This window comes from Lichenostomus cassidix, chromosome 23, assembly GCF_008360975.1.
Source record: "Lichenostomus cassidix isolate B80296 chromosome 23, HeHo_3.0, whole genome shotgun sequence".
Lineage (NCBI taxonomy): Eukaryota > Metazoa > Chordata > Aves > Passeriformes > Meliphagidae > Lichenostomus > Lichenostomus cassidix.
The window spans coordinates 2822344-2839932 of record NC_139503.1 but is presented as its reverse complement, the minus strand read 5'-3'; the positions used below and the strand labels follow the sequence as shown (position 1 = coordinate 2839932).

Below are 17589 nucleotides of genomic sequence, written 5' to 3'. Positions count from 1 at the left end.
TGCATAATTCCCAGGTCCAATAATAAAAAGACAAACATAAAGCAAACGGGAAAGGAAGAGGTGAATGAGGAGGCTGAGAGGTGCTTTTAAGAAATGTATTTAACTTGCTGGTTATCTTAATGCTAATAAAAAGCAGGAAAAATTATGTCCCTAGCCATAGTTTTCAAGGTTACCCTGTAGTCTTTAAAAACAGCCTGTCAGTTTATTTGAAATGGAGTGGCAAGAAAATTCTTGAGCGGGGGTGGAAAAGAAAATATAAATAAAAGGTCCAAGTTTGTATTTTGAGCTTCCATACCCAGAGTGGCAGCCATGCAGGTTTAAAAAAAAAATCCCTTAGCCCTCAAGCAGTTTTTCAGAAAAGAAATTCTGTGGATTCTTTATATATTTGTGAAGCTCTGGAATTGCAGTTTGGAAGTAGCAGTGTTTGTCTTGCTGTGCCATGAGCCTACAGCCAAGATCTCTGCCAAAAAGCTGTCAAGTAAAACCCTTCCCATCCTGCTGGACCTGGGTGAAGAGATTCCCCTGTGCAGGGCTCGAGGGCCACATTTCAGCACAGTTTCTGCAAAGAGAGAGGTGACTGAGTAATTTTGGGCTTGTCTAAAAATTGTAAGCCCTCATTAGTGCTTTTGCATTAACTAGGAGGGCAAAACCTGAAAAAGGAGCTGTGTTGAGGAACAAAATGTTTACAAAATTTGTAGCTGGGGTTTATTCCATAAACTGAAACCAAGGTGGATTTATGTACGTAATAACTTTTTTCTTGCTCCTCTCCCAATTCTGTGTTTGTCCCTCTCAGCTATGAAGGAGCTGGTGGTTTCTGCTGGAGACAGCGTGGAAGTGACCCTGCCAAAGAATGAAGTTCAGCTGAACGCGTTTGTGCTTCCTGAACCACCCCCTCGTAAGGCTTCCCTGGGAACTCTGCTAGGGGTTTGGGATGGGAAATGGCAAACAGGCATTATGTATGGCATGAAATAAGGGCAGTCTTGAAAATGTCTTTTGCCAGAGAGCACTTTCCTGTAGAGATTTTTCATACTCTCATGCTGCCTCTTAGAGAAAATAGACACAAAAAAATGGAAAGTGCTACAAAGCCAGTGGATTTGGGAGATGGCACATTCTCAGGGGGGTGTGTGAGGAAGAAGTGGATTTTCAGCATCTATTCTTGATATTTGCTGATGGGAACTGAGGTGTATTAGCAAGCGATCAAAACCTGAATTGGGGTGTTTGCCTGCTGGGGAACACATTCTGTACGCTCCTCATTTCATCATGCAAATTGTTGGCAGATATTTGTAAAGTTCCTGTCTTGACTCTGTCCTCTGTGGCAGTGGGAGCTGCAGAGGAGAGGCAGATGTGTTCCATGTTGTGAAGCAGCAGGGATTGATTCATTCCTGCTCAAAAATTGGCGTTCCTGTGTCTGTAGGATCTGAGGGTGTGATGAGGCTTTTCTCTCTTATTATACCGGAACTGTGATTGTTCCAAAGCTCTTTATTGCCTTAGAGGCTGAAAGATGGGGTTTGACTCCAGAGTAAATGAGTTTAGAAGCACAGATTGTCTCTTTTCCTGGGTGTATTCCCAAAAAACCGCAGCCCAAGCTGTCTCATTTCTCCACAGTGCAGCAGAATGTGCCTTGTAAATGTTTAATACCTTTGCAGTTCTTTAGCATGGCAGAAAGATATGCTTTGAAAACAAACATCTGGACCTTTTTTGTTTTTTTAAGGAACCACATATTCCTATGAGTGGGAGTTGATTACTCATCCAAAAGACTACAGTGGAGAAATGGAAGGGAAGCACTCCCAGACCCTGAAGTTGTCTAAGGTAAAGCTTTTGCTGCTGCATATCCTGTTGTGTTAAATGCCAAGTGGAGAAGATGGGGACCCCGACAGCCAGGAAAGACTTGTATGGGATTTCAGGATGAATAGGAAATTGGATGATGGGCAGGCAGCCAATATTTGACTGCAAGCCCTCTTCTGAGGCTCTTAGAAAAAGGAGATTGATCTGGCACGAGGGAAAGAAGAAATTGATTTCAGGAGGTACAAGCTGCCTACAAGCAGTGTGACAAGGCACACAAATGGCACAATTTAACTGTAGCAGGGGGTGGGAATATTCCTGGAGCAGTGTGGTGGTCTGGTTAGGTCTGAGCCTTGTACTTCCCACTGGAAGAGGGACTTGCTGCTTCCATTAATGAGAGCCCTGGAATACCTCATGGCATATCTCTGGCTGCTGCTTTTAGACAAGCTCTAATGGGAATGGTTGCCAGTTCCTGCACGTGGGATTATGAACAGGGAAATGACTCTAAGTACTGTGAATATACAGTTCTGTGTTTGAGACATTCCTTTGAACATCCTGGGTTATACTGCACTCAGAAAAAAAACCTACAGGCTTTAGTGAGGATATCATGCAGAGCCAAGCTTTTTGAAAGGAGTGTGCAGATCTCTGTCAGGGTTTCAGCCTTTTGGGTATTAAGATTGTTATCCAGCACCTGGTCCTTCACCCTCTCATTTTGGCTCAACAGTGAATGGTGAAGGGGTGACTGCCTGGCTCATGTCACCTAGAAAGAAGAGAAGAAACACTTTCATTTATGAAAACACACAAGAAGAGATTTTCTTCTTACATGTAGCCTTTCTCACCTCAAATGCAATCTGCTAGTACAGATTCCTGTGGCCAGACAACCTGAACTAATCTCTGTTATCTCTTTTCTGTTCGCCTGTTGTTGCTGGGAAATAAAGCTTGACTGACAATCCTGTGGCAGAGAGAAATATGAATCTTTGGTTTCTGCATAGCCATTGTAAACTAAAATATGTGTAATACCATTTTGCCCTGGAAACCATCCTTTGCTGTGTATGCAGAGGCTGAAGCACAATTACTTGGCTGCTGGCACAGGAACTTGACCTTCCAATAAATCCTGACAAGATGCCACCAACCTGTAGGTAAATAATCCTTTGTGTTTGTTTCCAGCTTACTGTTGGGCTGTACGAGTTCAAAGTCGTCGTCAATGGGGAAAATGCACACGGAGAGGGATATGTGAATGTGACAGTGAATCCAAGTGAGTGGTGGGATTGGATCTTTCCTTGACTTCACCTGTCTCTGACAAGCCAAGAGATCATGTATCATGGGGCTTGGTTATTTGACTAGTCCCTGGTTTAGCGTGGTGATAATTCATTGTGCTGTGAATTTGCTATGTGTGTATATATAAATATACAGAGATATATGTATGTGTTAAATAATTTCCTGAGATGGGAAGCTATTGCTATTACACAGCTATTTTTGCTCTACTGTATCAAGCCAACCACTCAATAAAAAAGCTGAAATCCTGATAGAGAAGTGCTCAGCAAACACCTCGCCCTGAAAGGCCACTGCTTCCATAAAAGCTAGCTACAGTCTGGCAAAAAGCTTATAGCAGCAGGAGCAAAAACTGAAGAGAAGCCAGAGCTTTGAAGCTCCTTTGGAGGTTCTTTTCTTCCCTGTCCAGTAAGCAATATCATTCCCAGCCACAGGCAGGTTAAGTCAAATCTCATTCCTTATTGTAAGACGTGGTTTGCAGATGAGCTGGTGGAGATACAGCAGCTTGTGCTGACTGCCTCATTTTTTAGATGGCCCATGTAAAGAGACAACCACAGGTTTCAATAAAATCCCTTCATTTTGCAGTCTTCAGCAAGACCTTTTCTACAACCTTTGTGGGCAAAGAACGGCTCTTGCACTCCTTAAATTAGCAAGTGTGTGTGGCTGCTCTTCTGGGTGCTGTGGCTGATCATTTCCTTATAAGCAGTGACTCTGCAGCTGGCAGCATGCACCAAAATCCTTCACTTTTCAGAGCAGCAGCCGCACTGTGGCAAGAAGCTGTAGGTGCTTGACCCAGTAGGGGAAAACTGATGCAATGCAGCCGTCCCAGAGCACTGGTGTGCTGCCAGTTCACCTCCACACTCTTTGAACCCCCTTTTGGTAGCACTGATTCCCCAAGTTGGTGCAGAACATGCTGGAAGCATAAATCACTGTCACGGATAGTTTTGCAGTTCCTTGGCCAGGGTTTTCTGTCGTGACCTGCCTGTAGTGTCATGGTAACAGCTGGGTTGTTGTTGCAGAGCCCAGGGTGAATCAGCCTCCTGTTGCCATCGTGTCCCCACAGTTCCAGGAAATCTGCCTGCCAACCATTTCCACTGTTATCGACGGCAGCCGTGAGTACCTGCAGGTTTAAGTGCAGCATCCAGCAGGGCTGGTTTGTGTTTGGTCCTGGGCTGGCCCTTTGCATAAAGTTTAAGAGAAGTTGTGACACTGTCAAATGCAACTCGGTGAAAAGAATCAGCCTCTCTTGCCAGGAGAGGAGAACTCACACAACATCACCTCTCTGTGTTCCCTTTTGAAGGGCACTGGCCTGAACCAATCTCCTAAAAAAGGAAAAGCTCTGGAGGTTGCTACTTAGAATCAGAAAATAATTAGTGTCAGTCAAAATTACTGGGCTCTTGGTTAAACTTCAAACCTGTAAGTTACTGACACACCACCTTCAGTGATCATGGCCCGCACTAGAGCTTTTCAGGAGTTCTTTAAATAAATTCAGATTGTCTTAGCCCCAATTAGCACTGATTGTTTTACAGTTCGAGCGTAACAGAGGCTCTGGGCTTGGACCAAAAATGCCTTTGCCCACTAAGCCCAGGACAGAAGTAGGGACTGACCATCTGGGATCTGTGAAGCATCATTTTCCAATTCCTTGCATGTGTGTTTTCCTCCATGACTGAAACAGAAAGCACTGATGACGATAAAATTGTCAGCTACCACTGGGAAGAGCTGAAGGGTCCCCTGCGGGAGGAGAAGGTTTCCAGTGATACTGCCATACTGACACTGACCAACCTGGTACCTGGGAATTACACATTCAGGTAGGTCACACCTGGGGGAGTCCATCAGTTCTCATCCCTTAAGAGTGAAATATATGAGATTCCTGAAGGGTTAATCTGGTTTTAAAAAAACCCCAACACAAACAGGGAGAGAACTCCATTTTGTGATGTTCTCTCCCTCCACTCCTACACTTTCAAGTAGTTTTGTAGCTTTGCACTTCAGGAGAGATAAGCTATCCAGCTACTTCTTATTCTTGACTTGTAGCCCTGGTTAAGACGATGGCTGAAGGGAACAAATGGTCTGTCAGTGCTACAAAATGTCTCTTGAAATGTCAAATCTAAACTCTTTGGGTAAAGGCTTAGGAAGAATTGTAGTCTTCAAATCCAATTTTTAAATGCAATGTGTTTATCCCAGATAAGTGAATGAGGCCTAATGGTTTTATGCACAACCTGGGCAATAGATAGTAGCTGATTTTGCTTTGGTGTTTGTCCTGTGTTTTTCCTTTGGCCTGTATTTTGGTGTGATGTCCATCACTGCATCAGCAGATCTATTTAAAATAAAATAAACTGGAGGACCTCTAACTGAGCACTGCTTTCTTCTTAAGCAGTTAGTGTAGGAACTAATCAGATCCATGTTCAGATCTAGATTTAGCAAAAAGCAGTTGTGTTTTGTGGTACCAACCTACCTGAGGAGATGTGCCATGTCCAGGCCACTTGTGGGTTAGTAATGAACTTCTGTGTTTCACCTTGGAACTGATTGGTAGATTCCAAGGGAGAGATGGATGTGGCTGTTGAATTTCTTGTATCACTTTGAGGCTGATAATTGGACATTTGGGGGAAAATTCTATTCAGAAAAGGCTGCATTCAGCTCTGATCACTATCACTCTTCCATGCTTTCACTTCTTTTTTCCCCTCTTCAGTCTAACAGTTGTGGATTCAGATGGTGCCAGCAACTCCACCACTGCCAACCTGACTGTGAACAAGGCAGTGGATTATCCTCCAGTGGCCAATGCTGGCCCAAACCAGGTGATCACCCTGCCCCAGAACTCCATCACGCTCTATGGCAACCAGAGCACAGACGACCACAGCATCGTCAGCTACGAGTGGCTGCTCAGCCCCAACAGCAAAGGGAAGGTGATGGAGATGCAGGTCAGTGCAGGTCTCCAGTGTTCCACCTGGATTGCTGAGTAGCTGGGTTTTTATCTGTAATCAAACCAGTTATAATGGACTGTTAGTCAATGTCTCCTAGAATCCTACAGAGCAAATGTGTGATGATTAAGTATATGCTTAAAATTAAATCCCTGTGAAGCTGGTATTGGTTTAGTGGCTGAGCTGGTGCACCAGCCTCACCACCAGTGTCCTGTTCCTTTTGTGAGCAATGCAGTTTTAAATCCTGCTGAAGAAGGAGGATTGGGAGAAATGGGAACTTTTTAGTTGAACCGTGGAGTTTAAATTTTGCTGATACTGGCCAGACTCTCCTCAGTCCTAAACAGTAAAAGTTGGAACTTGTTTCTGTGTCATCATTTTTCTTTTAAAGATTATTATTACTGTCAAGTTTATAGAATAAGAAAGTCCATGAATCAGTTTCACAATGTGTGGGATTTGCACAGGGCTCCCCAGAGGTTTTGCTGGAGTTGGGAACTACTGAATCCCAAAAGGTCTGCTTGTATGGCATTACTCTTGTTATGTTCCACAACAGTGTCCTTGTAGCTGTGCATAAATTCAGCTGTAAGAGCTTTGCATGCTGAAGTGGCACAGACTCCTGCCCCCATGGCAGGAGTTGATAATAACCCTCTAGAATGTGCTGGTAATAGTTATTTTAGAATCAGAGTCCGTCATCATCTGTGTAAGGATTGTTTTTGCTTTAATCCATGAATATCTCTTCTCACAGGGCGTGAGGACACCAGTCTTGCAGCTCTCTGCAATGCAGGAGGGTGATTACACCTACCAGCTCATAGTGACTGATTCTGCTGGGCACCAGTCCACTGCAGAGGTCACTGTGATAGTCCAGCCAGGTAAGCTGCCTTTACTTGCTTTTGCTGCTTCCCTTCCAGGGTTTAGAGGTGAACAGCAATCTGTCAGCAAACTCCAGATCTTACAGTTACTTTCATAAAAGCTGCCCTGATTTAGGACCATTCTAGGGTGGTGTATTGCTGATAAGTGAGCAAAAGAAAGCTTGTAGGAATACTACCTTTCTAGGCTGTTCTCTTATTTTATACAATGTCACTGAATTGATGATTTCCCACAATAGAGACAGGATTGTATTTCCAAACAGCTGTGGCTGCCCACAGTGCTGGGTCCTGGGACAGGTGCAGGAAAAGTGGAGCAGTACTTAATAGAATGAAAGCAAAAATCAGACCTCCTAGATTTCAGTCTCATTTTATTGCAGATGTGTGAAATGCTGATTGGAATTCTTACCTGGTTTTAACCTCACTTTATCTGAGTACACAGGAGTGGCCAAGGGATATGATCAGGATCCTGGGGAAAATCTGAGTAGTGGGTTTTTAAGCTCCACCTTTACAGCACGTGTATGAGAAATCCTGCATTCTTTTCCAGAGAACAACAAACCCCCAAAGGCAGATGCTGGTCCAGATAAAGAATTGACTCTTCCTGTGGACAGCACCACTCTAGATGGCAGCAAGAGCTCGGATGACCAGAAGATAGTCTTCTTTCTTTGGGAAAAAACACGGTGTGTGTCACCTTCCATGTTCTTGTGTATCCAAACCATTAATTGAAAACAAGTCACACCTCCCTTGTGTTCAGTCTTGATCACACTGGGCCTGACAAGCTTTACCAGTAACCTGAATAAGACAAGGGTTTGTGTTTGATTGGAGAGAGGTGGATTTTTGGTTGAGCATGAGAAATAGCTTTGCCTTCATCTCTAGGCTGTTTCCATTCACAGCAGTGGAGCGTGGTCTTGATCTCACAGAGAGACTGACTTGTAATCAAGCAACAGCAGGGCCTCCTAACTCAATGCTTTTGCAGTTTGTTTGAATGAGGCAGTTCTCCTCATTGTCATGCTTCCCTTCCAACTCTAAATTCCCTGAAATGCTTTAAGCAATTCAGGAAAAAGCCTATGAGCAACTTGCAATAGCTTTTTCTGTTTGTTAATGCAAAGTCTGTGAAAAGCCCTAGAAATGAAGGACTATTTTTGCTTTGCACCATTTTCTTTTTTTTCCCCAAAATTGGCTCATTGTGCAGTTCACAATCCAATTAGATGAAAGTACCACTATTTATAAACACCACCTAAATGCCATTATCAGTGCTTCCCTGGTTTAAAATTAACCAAAACATTAAACCCCCAGAAATTATTCTTTTTGTTCTGGATGCTGCGCTTACTCTTTAGATTATCTTACTGTAACTGGAGAACATAATTTTGCTTTTTGTCATGGACTCTTATTTCCAGGCTCCTGTTTGGAGCAAGGCTGCCTGTAGTGCTCTGTGCAAAGTTTAAACTGAACAAAACCCCTGAAAAAGGTCAAAAACTGAACAAACCCCTTGTGTCTTGGTTAGGGGTCCAGATGGTGTGAAGCTGGAGAATGCCAACAGCAGCATTGCCACTGTCACAGGCCTCCAGGTTGGGACATACGAGTTCACTCTGACAGTGAAGGATGAGAGGAACCTGCAGAGCCAAAGCTCTGTCAATGTCATCGTCAAAGAAGGTATGTCCAGCCACGAGCAGAGCTGGGCAAGTCACAGGTTATCTCTGAGCAGTTTAGCAAAACCTGTGTTCAGAGGCACAGTAAAAATAAGGAATGGAGGGAAATAATGTGGAGAGCAAATAGCCTTCGCTAAATCAGGGGTTTGCCCTTTTCTGGAAGGACAATATCTTCAGTTTAATCCTGCATTATTTCCTTTCTCTTCCTTGGGGTTAAACAGGGATTTCTGGAGTACACTGGAGATCTAATGCAGTAATTTTTGATTGGGCATTACCAGATCTTTCTCCAAGTGCTTTCTCTCTGTTTATTTAGAGATAAACAAGCCGCCTGTTGCAAAGATTGCTGGTAACGTTGTCATCACCTTGCCCACAAACACAGCGGAGTTGGATGGATCAAAGTCCTCTGATGATAAGGGGATTGTCAGCTACTTGTGGACCCGGGATGAGGGGAGTCCTGCAGCTGGGGTGAGCTTTCTTTTGTAAAGCATCACAAAAATCAGAGCAAGGTAGTGTTGACAGCTCCTGAGGAAATACAGTGTTCATTGTTGGGCTGTTACCTTGTCATATCTTGAAGTATGATGATACATCATTCTACTTTTATTCTTTGTTTCCTCATGCTTACTTTGCTCTGCCTTCAGGAAGTCTTAAATAATTCAGACCATCATCCTGTCCTCCTCCTGTCCAATCTGGTAGAAGGGACTTACACATTCCACCTCAGAGTAACAGATGCTAAAGGAGAGAGTGATGTGGAAAGGACCACGGTGGAGGTCAAACCTGGTGAGTCTGGGTTTTGTGCTGTACCATGTTTACCTACAGCCCTCTGGGTATAGTATACTGGGATTAAAATGTGTCATCTGGTACTGCTTAGAACTGTAAAAGTTCTAAGTTTTGGGGTATGTGGTTGTGTTTTCCTGTGGTTCTTGAGGGCTGATTCTTACTGCTTCTGTTACCTGTGAAAGTCATACTTGTGTCCCTTCCTACAGTGCCAATCTGTAGTTCTGTGTTCAAATCAGAAACATCCTGGAAAGATACTAAAAACCTGCTTTGTACCCAAGCTGCTAAATAGAAACTCTGAAAATCTCTACTATCTGCCTTCTCCCTAGATCCTAGGAAGAACAACCTGGTGGAGATAATTCTGGATGTGAATGTGAGCCAGCTGACGGAGCGGCAGAAGGGAATGTTCATCCGGCAGATAGGGGTGCTGCTGGGGGTCCTCGACTCAGACATCACTGTACAAAAGATCCAGCCATACACTGAACAAAGGTGGGATTCATCTGGGAGGCTACATGGGGAGGGAATTGTTTGAGGGTTTGGAAAATCAAGGCCTCTTTTCTGTTGGAAAGCAGACTGGACCATCAGAATGTGTGGAGTTGTTATTTAGCATTGATATTCCTGCTCAGATCAAAGTTGCCAAGCAGGTCTTGAGTATCTTTCCCCTCTGGAGATGGTGCATTGTCCTTGAAAACTGCTGCTGCTCATGTCTTTTTGTCTCAAACCTGTAAAATAAGAACAAATCTGATTTGTTTTTCGAGAATTGTGGAGACTGCAGTGGTGATTTATAACTGGAGAGGTAACAGGGCTTGGTGCAGGAGTTTGGTGAAACACTTATGACACACCAGGGGTGGTGTGTAATGATCCTCCTCACCTTCATGCCAGATTGGTAGTTCATGGAATCACAGACTAGTTTGGGTTGAAAGGGACCTTAAGGATCATCCAGTTCCAACCATGCAGCCACAGGCAAGGATATCTTCCACTAGTTCTGTGTTTGCTTTATTGCCTACACAACTACTTCAACTTAATGTAAAAAAAAATGTTGAAAGCCAGTGTAATTTCTATTTCAAGAGATGAAAAAGCTTAATTTTGATTGCTAGTTGGCTTACGGAAAACTGCATTTCTCCTAAACACATGGAAGTTGTCTGCTGAGCAGGGCTGTAGGTCAGGGTAGTGTTGCCTGCCTGGGGAGCAGCAACAAGCCACGAGTGGCAATCTGTTGAAATAAGTGCAATATTGCACTTAGTTTTTATTAAAAGGGGTGTAGTTTTAAGATACCTAAAGCACTGAAGAAGATTTAAGGGACATGCTTGAAGTCCTGCAGCAAGTCAGCAATAAATCTGCTGTTACTTTACACTTCCCTGAGTGCAGTGATGTATTGATTCCTTCGTGTCCATGTGGCCAGCAGGAAAATCAGAATTCATTGTCCATGCAAACCTGGAGAGCTGAGAACAGAGGAGCCAGCACTTTCTGTTGTAATATTAGCTCTCTGTCTCTGCCATGACCAAGCCAGTCGCCCCTGAGTAAGGCAAGTAAGGGATTCTTGTCGTTAATGCTTCATCTGTTTATATGTTCAAGCAGAGAAAAGAGTGGGAAGTGTTATAAAGGAGCAGAGATTGTTTCCTGACAGATGGCTTTAAGATCCCATTTTTGCTTTCTCTATCAAAGTAACTTGTGCTGTTTAAGAAAGAGCTTTTTCCTCTGACATACTCTAAGGGTTTCACTAATATCCCACTGACTCATAAGCTCACTAGTGATAATAAATCCCAAACACTCATGCATCCTTTTGTAAGTCTAAAGGATCCACAGGGCTCTGCAAGATGAGCAAGCCATGAGGAACAAGTTCTTCTGTCATAAAATTATTGCAGTAAAAGCTGCAGAATACAAAATCCTTCACACCTGGGTGAAGGATTCACCTTCAAACCTGGGCTGTTTTCTGGCTGTAGCACTTGGTGCTTTCAAACTAAACTCTGCAAAGCACTGTAAACTTCCACTGTCTGGTGCTGGAGCTCTGTGCTGAGCAGGTAAATGAACCCCCAAATTCCAGGCATAGTAAAGTCTAAGGATCCCACAGGGAAGGAGGGAGAAGAATATGAAAACAGAAGGACCTTGCAATTTGGAGATTTGGTGCTTAGAATGTACATGCAAAGATATGCTTCATGTGCAAACTCAAGAACAGTGCAGCCCTAGCTTTGAAAATATGAATGGATCTGATATCCTGAAGGGTTTTCTGCTGTAGGGCCAGTCTGCCATTGTGGCTTTCAAACAGAGCCACAAGTCTGATCTTCAGATAAATTTGGGATTCTGAGTAAGTCCCTCTATTGACAGACTGGAGAGTGTGGCTCTCTACCTGATATTTGGAGAAGCAGCAGATAATCATTCTTGTTTGTCTTCCAGCACGAAGATGGTGTTCTTTGTCCAGAACCAACCTCCCCATCAGATATTCAAAGGACGAGAGGTGGCCTGGACACTGAAAAATGAACTGAGGAAACAGCAGTCAGACTTCCTCATCTTCCGGGCATTGGAGATTAACACAGTCAGTAAGTGAGAGTCTCTTGGGACAGACTTAACATCTTTTCCATTCTTTTTAGCTGCCTGACAGAATAAGGACCTTTGTGGGTGCTAAAAACACCCACATGCCCACACACTTCCACTCACTGTAGGAGCTTTCATGTTAATAAATGGGGAACAGAAAATTAAGTCTATTAGACTGTTCACTACTCAGTTATTTACCAACTAATTCTATCTATTCACTATTCAACTCCTTATAAATAATTATGTGCAGTGTTGCTGTGAAGATAAGAGTTCACAAAACCAAAAGCAGATTGATGTTTATGAAACTAAAATACAGTGTTAATGGACTACAGCCACTGAAATGAGTGTTATCCTGAAAAACAATAAACTGCACATCTTGGTAGCTGTGAACCCACTTATTTCCTGTGCAGCACAAAAATCAGTCTGCAGGAAAAGCTCCCCTTCTATCATTATTTTACAACTTTACATTAGCATTGTTTTTCTTTTATGAGATCCATCCTGTGAGGATCATTTGCTGATCAGTTAGAGATTTGAAACTAGAATTGTGTAAAGTAATTACTGTCATTACTTCCTGATCTTACCATTTTGTGGCCTTCTAAAGACATTTTTCAGTTCTATTTGAATCCTCCAAAGGATCCATTTGTTTCCTGTCTGTCTCACAGGCTGGGTTTGAATTGGGAAGTCAAAACTTCGTTTAAAAACGTTTACTTAACAAATACACAAATTCCATAACTTGTATATCAAAATGAGGATTTATTAGGCAAAATGTATGTTGTTGGTGAAGTGGGATGTTTCTGTTTGGCATGAAGCCCAGGTGCTTATGTTTGCACTTCTCACCTCTTTTGATTACGGCTGAGCTATGAATGAGCTACAGAGGGGCCACATTCCGGTCAGAGCCTGCAGGGCTTGACTCTGTTGAACTACTTTGTCCCATTTTTGCCTCACCTGTGAGTCATTTAGTTCACCTTGCTGGTTTTGGCCCCCAGCCTGTCAGCTGAACTGCTCTGAGCACGGGCGCTGCGACTCCTTCACCAAGCGCTGTGTGTGTGACCCGTTCTGGATGGAGAACTTCCTCAGGGTGCAGATGGGGGACGGCGAAAGCAACTGTGGTATGTGAACTGAACCCCCCAGAATGGGCAGCTTTGCAGAGAAACCCATGTTTGAAACCCAGGGTGGGCACAATGACAGGCACCTGCTGTCTGCCACTTCCTTTGCTGGGATGCTCACCCAAGGACACAGTCCCTTGTCTCACCTTCTGGGCAGGTGATGTTTGATAGGGGAGTGACTCCTCTTCAGACCCTCCCAGTGAACAGTAAGAGTTGAGTCCATTCTGGGTGTATAAATCAGAGCTCTCTTCTCTCATGTCCATGCAGAGGCTTTTCTGCTACAGGAAAGCAAATTTTTTAAGCCAACACATGGTAAAAACTGCCCAGCGAGTCCAAACACTGCATTTTGAGCTTCCTGGTGCTGCTGCCAGTGGGGTATGCTGGCTTCTAATTCTGCAAAGGGCCAGGCCTTGCCTTTTCTTTCCCAAGAACAGTCCCCTAAAATGCCTGCTGTCCACCTCTATGAGTTGCCAAAATATGTTTATCTCTGGGGTTTTGCTTGCAGAGTGGAGTGTGCTGTATGTCATCATTGCATCTTTTGTCATCGTGGTTGCTCTCGGAATCTTGTCCTGGATGGTGATCTGCTGCTGCAAGAGGTGGGACTGAGACCACAACCCCCACTGTATCCAGGCTTCAGAGCCAAGTAGCTGCAGTAGGAGGTTAAAGATTCAGACCCATTGTCTCAGCAGGTCATCTGCTGAGCCCTGGGATGTTGAGTTTTCTCATTCAAGTGTTTCAAGTGAAACATTGAAGTCCCAGAACTCTGGGTTATGTTAAGAAGCAATATTTGGATTAACCTATAAATGTGCAACTTAGCAACATTTTAATGTTTCACTTTGTAATATGTACATAATCCTAAATAGCGAGTGCTTTAGCTTTGAAGATCAGGGCTGTTTTTCTTCTGGCTCTTTTGGAAATGACTGTCTCTTAATTCTTTTTCCTCCCCTTTAGACGGAAAGGAAAATCCAAAAGAAAAAGCAAATACAAGATTTTGGATGCAACGGATCAAGAAAGCCTGGAGTTAAAACCAAATCCCAAAGCAGGTAAAACATGAGAGGGAAGAGCTCAGCACTTCCAGAGTGCTGGTTGAGAACTCTTCCTCGGTGGACTTAAAATTACAGTGAAACAAACGTGTTGTAGGGACTGACAGAGGGGTCTCAGAAGATCTAAGAGCTTGTCTCAGATCTGTATATAGGGTATTTAGTGAAGTCATCTAACTCTTAGGTTTGGAAACAGGGGCTGAAACTGGCCTAGTCCTGATGCCTCCACTTGGTGTCTCAGAAGTAGGAAGTGGTTGTATTAAGCTGTGCAGAACAGCCTGACCCAGGAAGCCCAAAACTGGGTCTTGACTGTAACTTCTGCTCTGAAGTTTTCCCCTGGGTTCTAGTAGTTCCCTTCTTGCCGTTCCTTGGTCATTCTCTACAGCAAAGCAGGAATTCAGTAGCACTAAACATTACACTAAACCGATTGACACCTGGAAACAACCTGAAAATACTTCCTGTACTGGAGAGATTGAGGTTTGTTTCTGCTCTGCTACTCGCCCACCACAAACAACTGGTTCGTTAACTTATTTATTCTTGCTGTTGTGAGCATCAGGCTGTGAAAATTTCACATTTTAGCTCATCCTCTGGTTTTCCAGTAAGAGGTGCATTTAGGAGGGAGATCCATGAATTCCTCAGTGCTCCATGTGGCTGCAGGCCTGTTGGCCCATTCCAGAGGCACAGGATTTGTGTTCAGTGTTCTTAGCCAGCATTTTCCTGCCTGCATTGCTGTACTGAGAATGCTTGTCAAGTGCTTTGCAAAGATCAGGGAGTTATTTCAGGCTGGAGAGTTTTTATCTGATACCTGAACCAAGCTGTGGTCACCTGCTGACTGACCAGGAAAAGAGGGAAATGTGGGAAAGGATGTGCCAAGTACAGCTCTGCTGAATGCCAGGGAGCTCTGCAGCTGCTGAAGTGTGTGTTTCATATCAGAGTGTGTCCTGGTTTTGTTTTGAGAAGGGGATGTGTTAACTGTGCGTGGAAAAGAGCCCCTGATCCTTGTTTGCTAGCAGAAAATAACTGCTCATCCCAGTATTATCCCATTTAATGGTGTTCCAGCAAAGTGAGCAGTGCCCAAGAGCAGCATGGAGGGCATTGCAGTGACAGACTGATCAGCTGTTCCTCCAAGGACCAGCCTGTCCCAACTGCTCAAACACGGATACCCTTGAAGGAAACCCGGGTGTGTTTCCCTCCCTCGGCACCCAACCCTGCTTTAATCTGACCATCTGTCACCTCAGAGCCCACTGTGCAATAAATGTACTAAATGTGCCTCACCATTTGCTCTCTGGTAACTAAACTCATCTTGCTGCTTCCGAAGCTGGCTGCTGACTAAAGTCTTTTTTCCTGCTAGATATGTCCAGGGAGCTTTCTGCTAACAGAGGAAATGTTGCATTTCTCCATTAAGGAAAAGCTAAATTTAAATATTTCCTCTGCTGACAATATCAGTAAATGTCTCTCTCCTGTCCTTGTGCGTTAATCTAAATTCATCCCGCTAATTTATCTCTCTTCCCTTGCAGCCAGGAGCAGCAGAGAGGAGAGTAGAGAGAGGGTAGTGAGATGGCAGAGATCTCCCCTCACACACCTGCATGTTCTCTTAGTCCAGCCACGAGCCCTCGGAGCATTTTCTAGGCAATGCCCCGAGCAAGGTCAGGGAGACACAACTCCCACATGTACTCACAGCCCCTTCTGGTCACATCATTGCCTTCCTGCCTGCTTGTTGTGCTTTGTGCTGTCTTGGAGTGTTGTTGTGACCTCTGACATGCCATTGTGTCTGAGACAGGATCACTTTGGCTTCAGCTTCGGAGGGAATAAGAGACACACAGGGAAAAGTCAGATTCTGCTGCCTCTTAGACGTGATCAGAAAAGGAGACTTAGAGGGGATGGAGTAAGGTGAGGTGGTTCAGTGGTGTTAAAAGCATTTCTAACCTGGGAATGTTTCTCCTTCAAGGTGGCAGACAGAAAGCCCAGGTCCTCAACACGAGCCTGATGCACTCAGAGTCCGAGCTGGACAGTGATGAAGCCATCTTCACATGGCCTGACCGGGAAAAAGGGAAGCTGCTCCGCAGCCAGAACGGCTCCTTGCGCAACGGACAAGTGACACTCAAACCCAAGAACCAGAGGGAGGAAATCCTATAGCTCCCCTTGGGCAGCCTTGGCTGGAGCTCAGCAGGGAAGGCCACTCCCGTCCCTGTCCTACCAGGGCCTTTGGAGGCCACTTTGATTAGGACAACGCTGCTAACTCGTTTCACAGAAAATAACTTCGGTTTTTGTGGGTTTCTTTTCATTCAGTTAAAACTGGTTGTACTTGAATTTGAACTTCAAGGGAAATCAAAGGGAGGAGAAGGCAATTGTGAGCCCCAGGAGAAGAGTCAGAAAAGGACAGAGCTGGCATCTGGAGACGACAGGACAGAACCACTTGGAGCAACTGTGAATGTGCAGGATCCTCCTAAGCCACCTCAGACTGCAGTGGAGGGAGCACCTGTGGACTTCCAGCTCACTTGCCTTGGAGCTCCTCAGAGAAGGAAGGTCAAGCCTTTGAGCTGTGCTCTGAGCTCCCTTCAGGCTCCTGTAGCCTACCACAGGCTACTTGTGCTGTCCAGTAACTTTCTTCTCCTTTACTCCCACCTTCCCTAATGGTTTAAGCACTATTTTAATGTAGACTTGTCCTTTCACATGCACTTGGCTGCTGTTGGAGTGTAGAGAAGGGGGAATGTAAACACACTGGTCACACTCCAGAAGTTGGCAGGTAGGAGAGGGGTTTGTGGCTCTTCTAAATCACTGTCAGGCCACTCTCACGGGGAGTTGGGGACTTGGTGCCTGTTCACATGTGAAAAGCTGACCTGTGGTTACTGCCCAGGCTGGGAGACCCTCTCCTGCAGCAAAGTCCTGCTGGGTACCAGAGCTGGGTACCCACCTTTGGTACCTGTGTCCAATGTCTGGCTTCATTCCAAAGCTGTGACATGTTCTGTGGCCCCAGCACCTTCTGTTGGTCACCAGGCCGTCCATGAGGCTGGATGTAAACCATATCTCAGTTATGGAGCACTAGGTACTGTGGGTTTTTTCTTTGGTTTGAGTTTTTTTCCCCTTAAAATTTGCACATCCCAGGTGATGGGGATTGGTCTCTGCAGTCCCCAGCTGGCTGCTCCCTGGGCTGGCAGCTCACTGGCCTTGTGCTGTTGTGGCTGCAGAGCCCAGTGTGCTCCTATCACAGTGTGAGGAGCACACGTGGTGTCCTTTCATGATGGAAAAGGGAACTCTGGTATCTGAGGGCACTGGGCAGTGTCAGCAGCATGTGGCACGGAGTGTCACTATGTCCCTGCTCCCTGAGCTCGAGGGACCCCCATTCCCACTCCCTTATCTCACTGTGCTGCTGTCATGAGTTGCACCCCTGTCCTCGGGCAGAACTCAGCCTCGTGTTGGCATGAAGGATGCCACTGCTCCTCTGGGGATGGGTGGGCAGTTCATTGCCTTTCTTTGTGTTTAATTTAAAAACTGGAAACTTGTTTCACTGGCTTTTTTTTTTCTTCTTTTTGAGCTATGAAAGCCAAAAGGCTTTAAGTTCCTCAGTTGTATTTATATTGCTGCACTACTGATTTGTGTTGAGCTAGATGAAGATTAAACACTATTGAACGTGAGGGGACGTTCCCTCACTGAATGTA

At 44.7% G+C, this 17589-nt stretch overlaps 1 protein-coding gene across 2 annotated transcripts in view; it reads left to right on the top strand.

Annotated features, from left to right (window-relative positions):
• KIAA0319L (KIAA0319 like) overlaps nucleotides 1–17589 on the top strand; it is a 30151-nt gene extending 12562 nt beyond the window's left edge. Inside the window, exons 5-21 of one of the 2 annotated variants that reach the window (XM_085081362.1) lie at nucleotides 794–895; nucleotides 1712–1809; nucleotides 2950–3037; nucleotides 4074–4166; nucleotides 4730–4862; nucleotides 5741–5969; nucleotides 6712–6835; nucleotides 7377–7509; nucleotides 8334–8482; nucleotides 8792–8943; nucleotides 9117–9255; nucleotides 9582–9741; nucleotides 11647–11789; nucleotides 12771–12893; nucleotides 13396–13486; nucleotides 13842–13933; nucleotides 15879–17589. In XM_085081362.1, the coding sequence (XP_084937488.1) occupies nucleotides 794–895; nucleotides 1712–1809; nucleotides 2950–3037; nucleotides 4074–4166; nucleotides 4730–4862; nucleotides 5741–5969; nucleotides 6712–6835; nucleotides 7377–7509; nucleotides 8334–8482; nucleotides 8792–8943; nucleotides 9117–9255; nucleotides 9582–9741; nucleotides 11647–11789; nucleotides 12771–12893; nucleotides 13396–13486; nucleotides 13842–13933; nucleotides 15879–16066 (2237 nt within the window). In that variant the 3' untranslated portion in view covers nucleotides 16067–17589. The remainder of the gene's footprint in view (nucleotides 1–793; nucleotides 896–1711; nucleotides 1810–2949; nucleotides 3038–4073; nucleotides 4167–4729; nucleotides 4863–5740; nucleotides 5970–6711; nucleotides 6836–7376; nucleotides 7510–8333; nucleotides 8483–8791; nucleotides 8944–9116; nucleotides 9256–9581; nucleotides 9742–11646; nucleotides 11790–12770; nucleotides 12894–13395; nucleotides 13487–13841; nucleotides 13934–15878) is intronic. The other variant, XM_085081363.1, reaches the window with a different exon arrangement.